The 19,538-nt window shown below is 38.3% G+C and overlaps 1 protein-coding gene across 7 annotated transcripts in view; it reads right to left on the bottom strand.

Moving 5' to 3' along the window:
• Window positions 1–19,538, bottom strand: part of CTNNA2 (catenin alpha 2) — a 1,139,605-nt gene that overhangs the window by 289,507 nt on the left and 830,560 nt on the right. The window contains exon 1 of one of the 7 annotated variants that reach the window (XM_032243724.1): window positions 9,974–10,036. The exons of the other annotated variants lie outside the window; for them this stretch is intronic. Coding sequence (XP_032099615.1) covers window positions 9,974–10,021 — 48 coding nt within the window. The 5' untranslated portion in view covers window positions 10,022–10,036. Of the gene's footprint in view, window positions 1–9,973; window positions 10,037–19,538 lie in introns of those variants that run through there. 7 annotated transcript variants of the gene reach the window in all.

Raw genomic sequence — 19,538 nt, 5'->3', positions numbered from 1 at the left:
TGGTCATAGTGTAGCTGCTGGCCAAAAAAAAAAAAAATCTAATAAAGTTTTAAACGTCTTAAGATAATAATAACTGCTATCATTAAATGAATGTCTGCTCCTGTCCAGGTGACTTACATACATTTTCTCCCACCTCAGCAATAACCCCAAACTTTCAAGCTTCTTTTTATCAATGCATAAATGGAGTTTCAGCGGCCTTAAGAAATTTGCCTGTGCTTACAAGATTAGTCAGTCGGGGGTCCCAAACCTGGGCGAATTTGCGCAGTCTCTACAACACTGCATTGTATACTCTAGTTCAGCAGTACCAAGAATAGAAGAGAAAAACAGTGTGGTGATGAAGTGTTTTTTTCATTTTTCTATGCAGTGTGAAAGTAAAATAAATCTTGGGGCCCCAAAATCACTCACCTAAAGTGAAAAGTCAAACTGAGAACTGCCTAAAGCACACCTGCCACCCATTCTATTCAAAGCCATCTCCCTGCTCATCGAGATAGATGTACATCTAATTGCCTCCTTTGGAAAAGCTAATCAGAAACTCAAAAAAAAAAAAAAAAAAAAGCAACCGTTTGTCTCTCACCTACCTGTGACTTGGAAGCGCCCTCCCCCCCCCTTCCAGTTGTCCCACTTTTCTGCATGGAACCAATGGAAACAAGGTGCATCTGTCATATATTGATTGATGTCTCATGTCTCCCTAAAATGTATAAAATCAAGCTGTGCCCTGACCACCTTGGGTACATGTCATCAGGACCTGCTGAGGCGGTGTCACAGCCGTACATCCTCGACCTTGGCAAAACAAAATTTCTAAATTAACTGAGACCTGTCTCAGATATTCGGGGCTCACAGCAATATGCCTGAGGGATTTGATACACTGCACCAACAGCAACAGAGTAAGAAAAAAGAGGCAAGGAAATGGAGTTGAGGAGGTATTTTTTAGTACAGCTGATCCAATATCTGGGGGATTCACAGCACGACCACCAATGTGGAGAGCCTATCGTAAATAACCATGTGCCATTCATTGGCTCCATCTGCTGATCTCAAAAGGTGATCTGCAGGGCACACACCAGCCCTTGAATTTGCCCCTTAAAAAAAGTTCTCAAATATGCAAATGTGCCTGTGAAATACTTTATACACCCAAATGCACACATACAAACACCACCACCACAACGACCACAGCACACCTTTAAGAAAAGAAATCAATGCATGTACGAAGGCACAGACAGTGATAAATAAATCTGTCTGACTTAATTAACCCTGCTTTTCCAACTTCTGCTGGGCCTCAGAAATGTTTTACTCCTGTAATAGGCATTAAAATCTTCAGGAGTTGATGTTCAGAGGAGCACACCTCTGAAGAAGATATTCTTTGTGACCTTTCTAACTCACATATTCCATTGCTCAAGAGGTGAAACCAGAACCCCAGAAGTCCTTAGACCTTCCCTGAAGGGGGCATTTGTTTGGGAGGTTAAGTGTTCTGCGCAAGAATCGCCACAATTTAATCCCATTACCTTCCCTATCAGTAAGGTAAGTGACAGCAATTCGAATTCCCTGTCAGTTTAATTAGAGGAAGTGAAACACAATTACGGGGCATTAGTGGGCATTAGTGCAAGCCTGGTGCAGGAGAGCAGCAGGCCCCACGGGGCCAGCATAACAGCAAACCACAGGGGGAAAAATGCACACTTCTCCTCTGACAATTTCATTGAAAGTCTTAATTACAGTGTTACTGTAGGGGAAAATTGTTTTATAAATGCCATTACAAACACAGTCTGATTGCAAAATCTTTTTATCTAAAAACTAATTAAACCATTATTTCCTCTCAGATTACAATGGTAAGTGTAAGTTTTTCATTTATGAAAGCAGTTACACAATCTTCTTATGTTCCTTGTATTTAGAGAGCATCTTTTTTAAAAAGTATCTACAGGCCAAAATGATTTTAGAAATTAGAAATGCTAGGAGGACCATAACAGATATTTTTTTTCCCGAAAAACACAAATTATCATGATGTAGACAAAAGACACAATGCTTTTGCTAAAATGTAAAGATATAATGAGCTTATATGCGTCCACTCATTTTGAGGAGTACAGTTTTAAAAAATCATGGAAAAATTAATTTAAAAAAAACTATTGCCAGATTTGACTAAACAAGATTATTTTGCAACCTTTAAAATATAAGCTGTGAAAGGCTAAGGGGTTGTGTTTTATTCAGCGCCACACTGTCAGCATGTCAACAGGGAAGAGTGGGTGCCTACTACCCACACTTTAATGGAAATAAAGCTGCTCTCCAGGTGGCTTTGAAGTAGTCCCTTGAATTTCATGTTAGAAACAACTGGATATTTGAGTTGATTGGAATTGCACAGGTTTTCTTTGAAGTATTTCATGTATGGAGATTAATGTTTGAATAGATACGGTAAAGATGGTGACAACAACCCCAAAGAGATGACATTTCCAATTACAGGGGAAAGGGAAGAGGCAAAAGCCCAGATATGTAGATAAAAATAAAAAAGTGATGTTACATGAAGGCTAAACCCCACAGATGACTGGATTACAGTATGTTGGAGCACGCTTAAGCCAATGCCGCTAAATGGAACTGTTGCTATCGAACTTAACCCCATCACTAATCATAAACCCGAGTTTCCTCCCTGTGCTCCCCTCCAGAGCCCAGCCATATATCAAGGGAATCTTTCACTTGCTTAGACAAGATGAAACACTTTCTGCTTTAAGAAAAAGCTGGTAGACTAAAAATCTGTGCAGAAGAAACAGAGGTGATTATAAAAGGCTTATTTGCTTAACAAAAGATTCTCTGCAGGCTTATTTTAAATAGTGAGCTTCTCTAATGACTTGAAGTGTTTATTTACAGATCATCAATTATCCGGGGTGAGGAAAGGAAAGTGTGGGGAATGTCAGAGGGAAGATACAAAGTACTTAAATCAAGTAAATCATTAAGAGCCACTGACAAATGGGGCACCATCAGAAAACAAAATATTGCTTTCCCTCAAATAATAATACAGAAGGCCATGGGAAACTTACTTTTAGAATACACAAACCGAAATTACACTTATCATTTTGGGAATGACTAAAATAAGGCAAAGAGTTTATATTTAATATTTTCAGGCTTCACCATCTCCTTTTTTGTAAACTGTTTTAAAAAGGGAAAGGAGAAGAGAGAAAAGAACATCTTGTCAGAGGCTTTAATTTTAAAATTGACCTTTCCTATTGAACTCTGAAGAAGCGATCAGGTAGACACAATTTATAAAACACGCCTTCAAAAGTTTATTTTCCAAAGCTTTTTCTCCAAGAGAATCATAGGCAAAACAGCAAGACAGGAGAACAGTTATTTTTAGCACTCTCAGTGGTACAGCTTTCTCCTGAGGCAAAACTTAACCAGATAAGGGTCTCCGAGGACCTGAAAGGAAGGAAACCACCCACTTACTGTATTCAACTCAGTCCTCCCCACACAAACTCGATTTTAGAAACAGAACTAGAAAACATGTTAGGGAATATTTAAGGATGACACACTGCAGTAAACGCTAGGAACCACATTTCAACAACTGTTAGAGGCTATTACCACTCCCGTTGCATGCAAGGAAATTAGCTGTAATTGGGTAAGCGACACAAGTGTAGCACAGGAATGGGAATTGAGCAGACACTTAATTAATGGTGTTGGGAGAAGGGAAATGGGATTAATGAATGGTTGATATAAATTCCATTTTGCTATTGGGTTAATCACTGGTCTCATGAAAATTTATTTCCTGGCTAAGATTTATAACAGGGCTTTTAAATATTTTATTCCTTTCTGAATAATTTCTAACTTGCATTGTAATTTCCAGAATCACACTAGCCACATAATTTATTGGTGTGTATCCCCGCTATCCATGTGCACGCACCATTATAAGAATGTGGCAGGACTCAATTCTAAGTACAGAAATCTTCATTCAAACGGAGGAGGAGAACTTTGATTTGACACATTGTTCATGTAATTAGGGCCTCACCAATGATTCATCACCAACAAGGTGATCAGTCCATGTCTGAAAAGCAAAGCCCAGTCTTACTGTTTCAGTCAACGGAGCATTTACTGAGCCCAGCTTTATTTCAGAGAGCTGGTAAAATCCCGTAGCATGCTTGAGATTTCTGAGTCTTTCAATCTTCAGTTTAATTCTTATACTTAGCATTATCATGGAGCTATTTTTAGTTATTTTTGCTTTGCTTGTACTTTATCTCATGATATGTCAAATATGTCAAATTGAAGTACCTCTGAATTCAAGCAATGGCATCATTTTTTTCTTTTTAATGTTTTTAAAAAGGATTTGCCAAGAAAAATTATCTCTGTGCTTGTTTTTCATCATAGCTAAATTCATTTCTTGTACTTACATTAAGTTTTTGTATTAAAATGTACCTTGCAGTATTTTTTAAACCAAAATAATTATTTAGGACATGTCTTTGTAAAAATACAATTTCTGAAAAATATAAGTATATCCAGATGAATTAATTAATGTAAATTAGAACAGCTTGAATTTACTGTGACTTTTTTTTTTTTTTGAGACAGGGTCTTGTTATGATGCCCAAGCTAGAATGCCATGGTGCAGTGGTAATTCACAGGCCTGATACATAGCAAACCTAAGCCTCAAACTCCTGGGCTAAGGAGATCCTCCCAGCTCAGCCTCCCAAGCAGCTGGCATTACAGGTATGCAGCACCATGCCGAGTTCATAACATTTATTGTTAACAATATAGTGGAACAAGAAAACACTGATAACAAGAGAAATTGGTACACAAAATTTACAGAAAACTGGTTCTTTTGGGTAAGACATGTAGAGAGAGTAAATGTTCAACTCTAACAAGTAAATGCAGAACTGACACATTTTTGCTTCAGAAAGATTGTTGGCCTTGTAGAGAGGGACTCTTTTAAAAACGTTAAGTTTCCACTCAAACATTAGATTTCATTTAAATATTAGATCATGTATTAACCAGTAAAGATATCTCATTTCTAGTAATTTCAGCATCTAAAATGACAAGTAAGTTTTGCACAGTTACTTTACTTAGGCCCTGTATGATGTAAAGTAATTGTTAAGAGTGTTATTACTCCCCTTTTACAGATGAGGAAAAAGATTCAAGAAGATTGAATGGCTTCCTAAGATGTGTAAGGGAAAGCACAAATCAAAAAAGAAAAAAAATAATAATTATCTCTGTTGCAAATAGAGACTAGACCTCTCCCTAATCCTTTTTCTTGCTTTAGAAAACTTGTAAATTATTTTTCTGTCTCTTTGAAACGTATGTAAATCTTTTTTCAAAGTTAAATAAGCCTCATGTCAGCCTTACAACTGAGGAGTGTCTTTCTCAAGGACCTGAAAACCATCTCTTTGAAATGTAATCAAGGAAGAGAGCATCCTCATCAACCACTTCCGTGGCAGGGGTAGGAACCTACCTTCATCACTTCCCTTTCTCCAAGTTGCAAAACTGCCTCATGTCATAAAGATAAGAGTTTATTTTTCCTTGAGATAAGGCCAGTTAGCTAAAACAGATGGTCACCCTAATTACCAACTGAATTCAAGTTGAACTGTGTGTGACAAATGGTGCTGTCAAGTCCTCCTACTAGAGGACTCGTTATTGTTTATCTTAAGAGCATGTATATAACCGGGGCATTTACATGCAACCCCTAAACATATGCAGGGACTAATCATAGATTACACTGTCAAGACAGTTTTAAAAAAACAATTGCCAGATCCTCAAATTACATTAGTATCCTGATCTAAAATTAGTCTGAGATGCTCCTGTGGTAGAAGTTACCACTCTCTCATTTTACAAAATAGAGGCACAATTCTCAGCTATTCTATGTCTTACTAAAGTACACTGCTCTGAGGTGTCAAAAACTCTCAAGTACTACCAAAAGAGATAATTTCACAATTATTTTAATCAAAGTACTCTAACAGCCACCTCCACCTCTCTATAATATATATTTTCAAAAAATACACTTTGCGTCAAAATTATCCATAAAAAATTAATGGTTTTGATCAGTTGTGTATTACTTACCATAGACATAACTCAATGCACAATGAACTTTTCAGCATATATAAACTTAAGGTTCATCAGAAAAAGTTAAGTATCAATTTAAATATTTTGTTTCACTACCTTTTCCAATCACTTCAAAACAACAAAATAATTAGGAATAAATTTAGTGAGAGGCGTTTAAGACCACTACATTAGAAACTATAAAACTTTGCTGAAAGGAATTAAAGATGCAAATAATGGAGAAATATATAATGGTAATAAGAAAATTCAATTTCATTAAGATGTTCGTTATCCCCAAATTTACTGACAGACTGAATGTCATTCCAATCAAAATCACAATAGCTTGTGTTTTTGGTAGAAATTGGCAATCTGATTCTAAATTTATATGGAAATACAGAAAAAAAGAAGAGTCAAGATTATGCTGAAGAAAACTTAAAAGATTTACTCCATCAGATTTCATAACTTAATAAAAAGCTATAATAATTAAGACAGTGTATTTGTCTATTCTTGCACTGTTATAAAGAAATACCTGTGACTGGGTAATTTATAAAGAAAAGAGGTTTAATTGGCTCACGGCTCCATAGGCTGTAGAGGAAGCATAGTAGCATCTGCTTCTGGGGAGGCCCCAGGAGACCACAATTATTGTGGAAGGTAAAGGGGAAGCAGGCACATCTTACATGGCCAGAGCAGAAGGAAGCGGGGGAGGTGCCATACACTTTTAAACAACTAGATCACATATGAACTCTATCATGAGAACAGCACCAAAGGGATGGTGCTAATCCTATTCATGAAGGATCTATCCCCATGATGCAATCACTTCCCACCAGACTCACTTCCAGCACTGGGGATTACAACCCAACATGAGTTTGGGTGGGGATATAGATCCAAACCATAACAGACTGTGTATCATTGGCATAAATATAGACAAAAAAACTCAAGAGAACCAAATAGAGTCCTAAAATTCACTTAAACACATATGGCCACTATATTTTTAATAATGATATCAATCCAATTTAATATGGATAGAAGGATTGATTGATATCGATTTTGGAGACAGGGTCCTGCCATACTGCCCAGGCTGGTCTTGAACTCCTGAGCTCAAGTAATACTCCTGCCTCAGCCTCCCGAAGTGCTGGAGATTACAGGCGTGAGGTACCACACTCAGCAGGCAAGAAGGTATTTTTTCTTTTTTAATTAGTGAGCCTAGAGTAATGGAGTTAAAAAGCAATAAAAATGTTGAAGTCTAAAAATAGATTGCTTTCGTGTAAACTTTTGTGATAAGATAGAAAGGGAACCCCAATGCCAAAAGGAAAAAAAATGAAGCAATATTTGAAAATGTTATAAAGAAACTCTTAATTTTTTTTAATGGATGACAGTGATATTTTTGTTTCATTAGTTACATTTTAAAAGAGTTATGTAAGAGTTTTATTTTACAATGTTAACATATACAATATACTAGAAAGTGCATCCTTTGCAACTGGTTAGACTTGGGATATAATATTTTATATATCTACTGAAAGATATATGAAGAAATACATACTTTTTCAAAATTTATTTAAGGATGCACAAGCTAAACATAAAAGTCAAATACTGGCCAGGCACTGTGGCTCACACCTGTAATCCCAACACTTTGGGAGGCCACGGCGGCTGGATCACCTGAGGGGTCAGGAGTTTGAGACCAGCCTGACCAACATGGTGAAACCCTGTCTCTACTAAAATTACAAAAATTAGCCAGGCATGGTGGCAGGCACTAGTAATCCCAGCTACTCAGGAGCGTGAGGCAGGAGAATTACTTGAACCTAGGAGGCAGAGCTTGCAGTGGGCAGAGATCACGCCATTGCACTCCAGCCTGAGTGACAAGAGCATAACTCAGTCTCAAAAAAAAAAATAGACTAAATAGACTACTACTGACATAGACCTCATTCATACATTTATTTAGCAAAAATATTTTGATATCTATTATATGCCAGACACTCTGCAAACCTAAAACTCTAGTAAGCAATGGTTAATGACTATTGAAGGCTTACTCTTTGCCAGGCACTGTCCTAAGGACTTTGTAAGTAAGCATTAACTGAATTTCTTTTCACATCGCTCCTGTGGATAGGTATTCATAGTATCCTCACTTTCTGGATGACAAAAGTGGGGTACAAAAAGGCTATAGATGTTTCCCAGTTCACAAAGCTAAGGAATGAACAGGAAGGAGATAGTGTCTGCCCCCACAGAGTCTGTCTTCATGCAGACTAGAAGTTAGGCAGTCCGATTTGTATTTATCTTTGACTGTCACATGTAAAGATAAGTACCACCTCTACCCTCCGTGTTTTAAGAGCACCCTGTATTACCAAGTGTCTATAAGAAAGTCAATTTTAGAGATGGCTTCTCTTAGCACAGTTCTGGGTTCTGCAGTAGCTGTTGACAATCTATGAAGGTAAGGATTTGATGGTATTATCTACGTGAATCAAATAGGTTATAAATTTGTCCAAGTCCTTGAAAGGAGGAACCCTGACCCTGCCTTTATTATCAGTGCTCGAGTGCCAAATAGGTGGTTTTGACTAGAAGAGGCATAGTGATTCTTCTGTCTTTAGCACGCAGGCATCAAGAACTAACAAGATACTGACAAGATCCTCCTTTTTCCTATATTCTGCCACCACATCACTGGTTCGGCATGGAATCCGGGAGCACAGAAGAAGAAGTGGCTCCATCTATCTGTCAATTCAGTCTGTCTATAGAGGCATCTGCTTTGCGCCTAGCTCTGTGATAGGCATGGTCAGAGATGAGGATATCGAAAAGACTTCCTGCCCTCCGGAAATGTACAAAAGGAGAGGGCACCATGAACATAAATACCAAATACAGATAGAATATGAGATTGCTGAAATACATCTACAGAACACCAGGCCACCTTTTTTCATCCTTTTCCTTTCCCTTTTGACTATTTTCCTTCCTTTTTTACAAAAAAAAAAAAAATTTAAAAAGAACTGCTTCGAATACCTCCTGGCAAGGCATTCAAAAAGGTGAGCCTTCAGGAATCTGTGGTGATGAGCGGATACCAGGGACTAATTAAATGAAAACTACTGTTTTCTATCATAGTTATTCACTGACCTTTTTTCTTTGCTATAATTTAAGCAGTCCTCAAGGGGTGCATATGACTTCCAGTTTGTGCTTGATTATGAGTGGTTAGTCTGCCTGAAGTTAACTCTCCTACCCACCTTTCTACCTTCCACGGAGTTAAATTCAATCCATAAATATTAAATACTTTCTATGACTTCTGGTTATGTCTCCAGCCTTTTGAGGAGATCCATAGCACTTGTCTGGTTTATTTTATACTTAATACCAAAAAGTATTTTGATTTAGCCATACACAATTACCTGGCCTCTCCATGCTTTCAAACTAGTCAAGAGACGAGAAAAATGCCCCCAAAGAGATTTCCTAAGACAGCTGACTGATAAGTGTTGAATGAATGGTATCAACAAAAATATGTGGGGGCTGTGGATGGTGAGATTAATGATGGTTGCAATGATGCTGGCCATTAAAATGGCCAGGCACATTTTCATTACTGTTTTTATTTCCCCCCAATTCATCTTTTTTCCCATGATAGTTCTTCCTTCTGTTCTCTCCCATTTCTGCACTCTCAAACCTTGGTTTCTTCTCTCTGTATGGCTCATCCCCACATCTCCACCGCTGGGACAGTGCCTGGCCCATTATGGGTACACAACAAATATTTATTATTGCATGAGAATAGCTCAGGGTGTTTGAGCTGGGAGAAATCTTGGAGACCACTCGTTTTATAACTGAGGTCCAGAGAGGCTAAAAAATTTCAGGATTCACAGTTGGAATCGGCAGTCTGGAATCTTGACGACCTCCCTCTAGGTATAATGATGTTTTTACCATGTCTTGCTGCCCCTGTTAATGTTCAAAGCAAACACAGATTCCATTTTCTGTCCATTAGTCACCTTTGCACCAATGTGAGGTTAAACCCACTTACCTGGCTTTTGGTTTCTATAGAGAGCCAACTTCTTTTATCACTAACCATTGGTCAAAGCTATTTTCGAGAAGAAAATCAGACCCAGCGGGCATGTTTCCTATCTTATTGCTCTGCAGGCTATTCTGCAGAGAGAGAAAAGAAACAAAGTGAAACAAAAGCCAAAAAGGGCCAAACCATTATGTAATTGACATAACAGTTGCCAAGGATAAAGAGAGACCCAGCGGGAGGACAGTGATTATTTTCAAGAGCGAAATGGACAGGCTAAGAAATGGAATCTTTTTGGATAAAACAAAGTGAACAATGTGGCTGTGCTATTTACCCAGCAATATAGACTGTGGAAGGCGACTACTTTTGGGGGGTATCATTAATTTAACCTCTGGACAGTAAAAATTGTTCTACCTAAATAAAAATGCTAGTGCTAGTTTAATGTTCATGGAAAACAAGACTTTTAAAATTACATAAGAGTTCAAAAAAGAAAGAAAAATTTGTCCAATGGTAACAAAAAAAGAAAAGTTAATCATATATACCGGAGCATCTTCGCTGATGAGAAACGGCATTTCCCTAAAACTAAAGTGATAAAGGTTGCTTGCTTGAGGCATGATGATCACTGGAATATCAGTGAGGACTATGTCTGACAGCATGTTAGCCAAAACCCAGTAAAAAGTAGCTTAATAAGTATAATGTTTATTGTTCTTACATAGCAGGAATTTGTTCAGAAGACTAATAGGGCTCATACAGTGACCCAAAGGAGTTGAGTTGGGATCTCCATCATCCTCAGAATGCAACTCTCATCCTCATCATTGCAAAAGAATTGCTGAGCCTCCAGACATTATGCCCAAATTCCAGGCAAGACAGAGAAAAGAGAAGAGCAAAAGGAGCATGCAGACTTTTTATCAGAAAACAGTTTGTCCTAGACAGCCTCTACTTACATCTCATTGGCCAGAACTATGCCATGTGGCTTCTCCTAGCAGGAGGAGAGTCTGTAGAGTCAACATTTTTGCTTTTTAGCTGAGAATATTGCCAGTCTGGACAGTGATATTACTAAGGAAAAAAAGAGAGAATGGATATGTGGTAGGCATATAAAGATGTCTCCTACAATTAGGAAGGCTCATTACCAAATGGACCCTGACTAACACAGAAACTGGCAGTGGCTTTTTCATGTGATAAACTACCCCTTACCCTCCCCACATCAGTGCCCTGGACATTGGGAGGCAGACAAACATCATGAATCCTACCACTAAGCGTGCTCCCTGTACAAGGTATTAGAGTGGTTTGGAGGTAAAAGAAACACCCCAACTTCTCATCTGGAGCAGCAGTCCCTTACCAAGCACCTCTGGCAGCAGATCTCCTGGCATACAACTGAAGCCCTGTGGTGAGTAGCATGGGTGATCCAGACCCTTACTGCCAGAGTGTGGGACCAGACCAGCAGCTTTAGCACCTGAGTTTGAGAAACACTGATCTAGACTTCACCACTTCCAGAGCACAACTCTATTTATAAGAAAAAAAAAAATCTTCCATATGCTTTATTGGAAATATATGTCCCTATCATTCGGCACATGATCAAGGCACGTATTCAAATATTTGAACTACAGAAATGCTATCCTCCCTAAGACTTCTCTTCTAAAACTCCCTCAAAATTCCTTATCACATTTGCTTTCATAATCCTCACAGCACTGGTGATTCTGTGTTTACGTGTACCTTGGTCCCCTCAAAATTCTGTCTCCAGAAATCCACACTACCCGAAAGATGCACTCTGTTTTCAACAGGGAAAACGGAGGCCATATGACTCATGAGCTTTTCTAGTTACACTTCCAGTGGGTGAGTGATTTGGTTATGATGGCATTGGACAAAAAACCTTTTCAAGTCAAGCACCTTCATTACATCCGCCCCCCTCCTCTCCCCTGTAGTATACCTTCCCATCTTCACCCACCAACTCCCTCCTACATACGCACTCCCTTCTAGAGTTCAATCCACTGATATTCTCCAGTGATGACATTTTAATTTTGTATTTGTTTCTTTCAATAAAGTGTTTAGATAGGAGTACTCCTGAAGTTAGAGTGCCACAACTGAAGAAGTACAAGGGACTCATTAGTTGAAGGTTAAGAAGAAGCGAGTTCAGAAGAAAGAGGCTCAGTTGTGAGTGGTTGACTGCTTTAACCAAATTCTCAGGCGCAAACTCCAGTTCTCTCATTTGCCTTTATTTGCCCTGGCAACCACCCCTCTCCTTCAATAGTATTGAGATTACCTCCTGAAACCCGGAGCACGGAGAGCCTGTGTCAGTGAACAATGCATGTGGAATAAGGTTGTTTCACATTTAAGCAATTTCCTAAATTAGGCTCTTTTGGCAGCTGTATTAATTCAAGCCACTAAGATATTATTTAGTACCTTGCTGCTCCAGGGCACTAAATAATGTCACATTTTCAAAGCATAATGCCATTAGAGTTTATAAAGCACTTTCACCTGGGTTATCTCATTCGATCTTGGCAACGGCTCAGTGCAAAAACTGGAAGTGGTGCAAAATCACTGTTTTGTAATGATATAGATGCTCCTGTTATGAGCTCATGTGGTAAATGGGTTAGAGGCAGAGGTAGGTCTAGAACATCTGTCTCCTATTTGTTCAGAATGATTCTCACAGTGACATAAAGGAATAAAGAGCTTCAATTAAGGGACATGTAATTTTTGGGTTATAGATATTTTTAAAATTTAAATGTATTCAACGCAATTGGACATACGGTAGCTCAATATATTATAGGTTCTAGCAGAAAGGAGAGAATAGTTAACAAGATTCCAACCTGAGTGGTATGTCCATTATTTGACAAGAGAAGACAATTTCATCGTACTTATCCCAAGCTACCATATGAGTCCTTTAAGATAGAAAATGGTAGTAGTACTTGGGCTGTTTCATTCATTCTTATATTGTCATGGCAGAATTGTGTCCCTTATTGCTTGAAAATTACCTCCTTTCACATACCTAGTACCTACTTTGCTATTTTTTTTTGAGACAGAGTCTTGCTCTGTTGCCCAGGCAGGAGTGCAATGGCATGATCTTGGCTCACAACAACCTCCGCCTCCCGGGTTCAAGCCATTCACCTGCCTCAGCCTCCTGAGTAGCTGGGATTACAGATGCACACCACCACGCCCAGCTCACTCTTGTATTTTTAGTGGAGACGGGGTTTCATGATGTTGGTCAGACTGGTTTCAAACTCCTGATCTCGTGATCCGCCCACCTCGGCCTCCCTAAGTGCTGAGATTATAGGCATGAGCCACCATGCCCAGCCACCTACCTTGCTATTTATCAGCGGCCTGAGAATCTAAATGGAGAATCTAAATCTATGTCTAAATGGAGGGGAAATGCTAATGATTGATGAGCAAGATAGCTCTGGCCATGATAAAGATGCTCGAGGACCTGAGCATTTTGGTGGAACAAGATGTACTAGGTTTCTTGGGGAAGGCATACTCACATCTAAACCTCCTGAACACTCATTTAGATTTTGTCTTCTCAAGCACTGATACATGTACTGTCCTAATCGATGTAATAAACCTATTTCTCCAAAAGAAACATATTTTTTGGAAATATTTTTTCAAAGTAACCTCTAGATCTGACATAATTTGTGGGAAATTACAGTGGGGGATCATATACTGTCAGGAAGAAGTTAAAAATATTTTCATTGCCTGGTATTCCATGCAATGGAATCAACTGAAGATACATTTGTCTTAAAATAAACTCAAATAAATAGCTTTATTAGATGAAGCACATAGTTCTCCTGAGATCTTTTACAGTACTCATTGAGTATCATTTCAAGAAATGGCATATTTCCGCAATCCATTAAATAATAAATCATGCCAGCATTCACTAAACTTGCAAAATGACAAACTAAGAAAGGATCTTTTGGGGACCAAGCAACCGTCCCTTTACAATTCTTAGAAGCAAAGCATATACTAAAAGATCCCAGTGAAGGACTTCTTACTGCTGATGGAGTGTCCTGTCATAACATTTACCTAAAAAAGTACAGTTGTCATTAGACTCATTGCATGAATCAAGGACTCCCACTAGCTTTCTAATCACAAAATATAGTTGAGTTTACATGTAATATGAATCTTAACCAGTGGAAATATCAGTTGGGGACATACAGATTACATGACAGAGTAGTAAGGCATTTTCAATATCCATTACATTAGCCTCAGGCAATAAAAAAAATGGCTCATTTATAGGTCTCAGCTCTCTAGGCAGGTTCAAGACATTGATTCACTGGGAGTACTTTATTATTATTTTTATTATTGTTGTTATTATTATCAGCATGCAGATTTTTCAGATTAGCTCAGCCTTGACTTATTCATATCAGAGAAATAGGTTTAAAATGAAATGATTTTGAGGACTAACTTATATTACTTGAAAGCTGGATTGCTACATAGAAGAATATTAAAAACATGACCCTTGATTCCAAAATTCTTTCTTGCAATGGGCACACTGAAGGTGAATCAGGGTTCCACTCTGGGAAGACAGACATGAAAGAACAAAAACGTAGCACCCTCTTAGAGGAGCTTCCCCTATGCCCCTACAAAGAGAGGAAATGTCTGGAAAGGGTCAGTAGTTGTCAACTTTCCCCAACTATAAAATTGAGTGATTAATGTACTGAATGTTGACTAGATGATCAACTAAGTAAGTGCCTAGCACATGGTAAGTGCTCACTTAATATTAACATTAAAATGAGAAAGAATGAGAATCAGAGAAAAAAGATAAATGTAGCCCAAACTGGCCTACTAAAGTACTGAGTTTAGCCAGAGCATCATGCCTGTTTTGAAGAAGAAAAAGTAAAGCGAAGTATTATGCCACGATTTTAGTTATTTTCAAAGTACTGCAGCAACTCTCAAATGTGAAATTAACGCCCCTCTGCTTACCCCCCATGCATGTTAAAGCAAATTAAATTTCATGCCAAATCACCCAGGCAGTTAGCGAGCAGCACAATTTCAATCTGTAGGATTTAAACTGATTGCTCTAAAAATATAATTCACCAATCGGGCAGCATTGAAGTCAAACATGGTCTTCTTTAATCATTTCTCCTGACAAGTTATTTTCCCAGGAATGTGGCCACTGTGAACTGCAGGTTGACTCATCTCATAGAAGAGGCTTTATTCTCTTCTGCAACCCAGACACAGCAGGGAATAATAAACCGACCTGGTGGAGGCATGGAGTTCTTACCCTGGCTATAGGTAAGCATTACATTTAGGCTCTATTTGACCAGACAACAAAATGCTTTCTAGTTCAAAGAACCACTCTCCCTATGTGGGGAAAGAGGTCACTTTCGGCTTCCGTTTTTATCATATTTAATCACATTTGCAACTGGAGTGTGTGTGTGTGTGTGTGTGTGTGTGTGTGTTTCATTTTTAACTTGAATCTCACTTGCTATAGTAGGAATCTGTTTCTCTTTATTCTTTTATTCTGTTCTCAATGGTTGTAGGAGTGTTCTAACAAAATGCATATAAGTTGTGGTTAGAGCTTATCACAAGAAAGAATAATGATCAAACTCATTTGCTTTCTTCAGTTCAGGGTTTAGGTTTATCTAAAGTGTTAGCTTAAACCCTGCATTATGCCTTATTTGAAGTTGTTTCCAAAACTATTGCCACATGAAAGTTTTTACTAAAGTCCCCTGTTTTGAAAAGTGCAAGTGTTACATTCAAACATCTAGGAGACTTTTGACATGCTTGAGGCTGGTGTTAATATTAACAGAGGATCTCAAATTCCTCAGTTCATGAAAACAGTCACTGAGCTATGGTTATTGGGGCACTGGAGGTGGGTAGGCAGTTATCTTCCAGATATAATCAAGGCAATGCCAGAGTTCAAATTGGCTCCACGTGCTTTACCACATTCACTTCTTTAATTTTCATTAAGATCCTAGGTAGAAAAATATTTTTTCACATTACAAATTACTGCAAGGTATGGACTCTTAGTCTTGCTTGGAGAGGTTCAATCAAGGAATAGGAAGATAGCATTCATGTAATCAGGAGAAATTCCTTTGCTTTTAAATAGAATGATGAATGTTCTATGTGCCACTTTTTGTAGCAACTGTGTGGCACTTGATCTTCAGCATTGACATATCTGTATAATTATTTTGCAGTAAGCATACAAAATCTGAACAAATGATTAGGGGGCATCCATCTAAATGATGGTACAGCTTTAAAGAAACTATTTTAGTTTTAACATAGAAAATAAGAATGCTACAATAAAATAAACCTTACCATTTCATCTGAAAATCTGTGTAAATGTCCTTGACTGTCAAATGACACAATTGTCACTGTGGGAATTTAGTGGTGAGGGTCAAGAATTCCAAACTTTCTGTAAAAGCCCAGTAGTCCTCATACTGAAAATGTATCCACTCAAAAATACCAAAAGCACACTCCTAGTTCTGAAGCACGATAATTTAAGGAATACTTTCTCTTGCTCTGCAGTTATATTTATATTTAAATGATGTTTCTACAGAATTGAAGATCCATTCATACTCCGTTGTATTTTAAATATCCTCCTGGAATTTATTGTTGCTGTTAATGAAATATTTTAGAAAATCTTTAATAAATAGATACTATTAAAAATCAGCTTCAATTTTGCTTCTGGACTAGTCATCACAATTCCAAATAAGTTGAAAGAAAACTTCTTAATCAAAAAAGATAATGGAGGAGAGTGGTAATTCAAAGGGGAAAAGATGAGAGAAGAAAAAATGAATAGGAGAGCCGGGCACGGTGGCTCATGCCTGAATATCAGCAACTCCAGGGGCCAAGGCAGGAGGGTGGCTTGAACCCGAGAGTTCGAGACCAGCTTAAGCAACATAGCAAGACTCCATCTTTTTAATTAATTTAATTAATTAAAATGAACAGGAAAAAGGGTAGAATCTAGGTATATAACAAGATACCAGTGAAGACAAAGTGGGAGGCAGTGGAAGTTAGAGAAATTAAGACAAATTGAAGGGAGACCTGGGAAACAGGAAAAATAGGAAGGTAGGAAGATCTGCTGCTATGCACTCCACAGAAACGTGGTGATTGTAAGAGGAAATGGTAATCAGAACATGGGGCCAGAAGTCTCCTACCAGGGTCTCCTTTCTGGCTTCCCTAGGGCTTCGGTATTAAGTTTTATGATGCCAGAATATACCCATCCCCAGTAAACAAACAAATCAACAAAGCTGCCTTTTTGCTAGCAATCTCAGTGTGAGGCTATGGAGAAACATGAAGCCACTGGTAGAAAAAGGGTTTACAAGCCAAGGTCCTTCTCAGATATACACAAATTCAATCTCAGAAAAGAATTCACAAGGATATGAAAACCACCAGATGAAAGAATCTGCTTTTTTAGACAGAACAATTCCAGTCTTCATCAGGCAACGGGAACAGGCAGGGACCACAGATGGCATGTTCTGGAAGCTATCATTTAACAAAGTCTCTGCTTTGTTAAGTGCCTTTTATGGTTGGTTATGAAGTGGACACCAAAAATTCCCAGCAAGTTAATCCATTTGTCCTTTACATTGTACCATCTGCTCCTATACATAATCTCAAATAACCTTTTAGTATTTCTGATAGTAGTGCTTTTTCCTTTCTTCTAAAACTTGTCTTTCCTCTATTGCTTCCTTCCAGTCTGACTAGAGCAGCAGCTCTTAGTGAAGTGTCCACCTCTTGAAAATTCTTCAAAGCTACTTTACCCAGGGTACCTAACAAACATCTCAAGACCTTGTGCTTTTCAACCACTTTCAATTCCCCTAACTTCTTTGTTTGTTTGTTGTTATTTTAAATCAGAACCTAAGGGCATATACTACGTTTACTCAGTGATGGTTAGTGGACTGGCTTACACAAAATTTCAAAAAGCTACACATTTTATGCGTACACTGTTTAAGGTTACACAAAAATAAACCAGAATTGATCTTTTTGAAGTTGCTGTTAATGATACACAGCGAGTTTTTCCAGAAACAGCATGGAGGAAAAGAAAAGCGTAGGCTTTAAGAATCAGATAAAGCCTTTTCAAATGCCAGATTCAACCTTTCGCTTCTCCAACGACCAGCTGCGCAATTTAGGCAGTTATTTAAATTTTTGAAATCCCAGCTTTTGCTTCTTTAAGATAAATAGGAATAACTACTGCATAGCATTGGTAAGATCTTTAAATGACAGTCTTTAGAACATGCTCTTCCCTCTAAAAACATATTAGAAAATTAGAGTCAATTAAGCAAATCTTTTGACTGGTCTAGAATAACCATATAAACCAAAGCTATCAATTTTCAAATAAGCAGATAAAATAGAAAAAGTGATAAGCTAAAGAGATAACTTACTTGTCTTTGGTGATTAAGAAGACAGCTAACATATGAGCAGATAAAACAAAAATAAAAACTTGTGGCTGGTAGAATGCCAGGTAATGAACTGAAAGTCTGTTTCAGAAATTGTCAGCTCTTAACCATTTCACGTGTGCCCGAGATGCATTCTGGTTCTGCTCTAAACTAGATGTTCTCAAACTCTGCTGCATTTTACAACCACCTGGGAGCTTTGGAAACACATCATGATCAAACTGAATCTTATATCAATAAAATCAGGCACGCTGACACGAGGACCCAGGTGTCAATCAGTGTTTTAAAAACTCCCCCAGGTGATCACAATGCACAGCCATGTTTGGGAACCAGGGCTTTAAAAAACTCTTCTGAAAGAAAATATATTATGCAAATAAATCAGCTGGGGATCTTGTTAAAATAAAGATCCTGATTCACTGGGTGTGGACAGCAGAAACTGCCTTTCAAAAGCTTCTAGGGTATGCTGATGCTACTATTCTAGAGCTACACTTTGAGTGGCAACCTCTAATCCAGTGTCAACAGCTGAGTGTGCACCTGGAATGTCAGATACAGCTTGTTGCTTACTTCCATTATGCAATAAGAGCTCAAAGAACACATGCTTTTCTTAGTATTAGCCCTTCCGCCCCCATGAAAACTTACTGAGAATCTAAGGCACACTGTGCATTTCAAAATCAAATATAAATGAATTAGGTTGAATTGTTCATGCGACTGCTTCTCTCCCCTGGTGATGACATTTGTGGGCACATATGTAAAATACAAGCACTCCCTCTGCTAAACCAGCGCAAAGCAAGTTTTCTAAGAAATCTGTATACTTGTCTTGGGGCTTTAGCTGAATTTCCTGTTAAATGGCATCAATGAGGACTCAGAGAAATAAAACCATAGAAGGTTGTCTTTTAGCGTAATGTGGGGAAAGTGACCAAAAGTTCGCATGAAGGAATAGATTCAACTCATCCCCGTGTCCCATAACTCCGAAGTGAACATTTATGATTTTGAGGCCATTTCTAACAGTAGGTGCCAGCCTAGTAGGGGCAGAGTGCTGAATCAGCCACTGTGGTGCCCGCTGATTGCTTTATAGCACAAAGCTTGGTTTATCTCTAGCAGGAAATATGAGTCCACCGATAGCAAAGACTATTTACTGTATCAGCTTCTCTGCAGCCTTTAATCAAGCCAGGATCCCAGCATGTAAGTCCAGATCTTCAAACCTTTGTAGCGGAAGCATGGTCAGCCATAAATCCTTAATTCACAGAGGC

Source organism: Sapajus apella, unplaced genomic scaffold (assembly GCF_009761245.1).
Source record: "Sapajus apella isolate SASKATOON/1434 unplaced genomic scaffold, GSC_monkey_1.0 scaffold52, whole genome shotgun sequence".
Classification (NCBI taxonomy): Eukaryota; Metazoa; Chordata; class Mammalia; order Primates; family Cebidae; genus Sapajus; species Sapajus apella.
The sequence above is the reverse complement of the archived record's forward strand: the minus strand, read 5'-3'. Positions and strand labels throughout refer to the sequence as shown.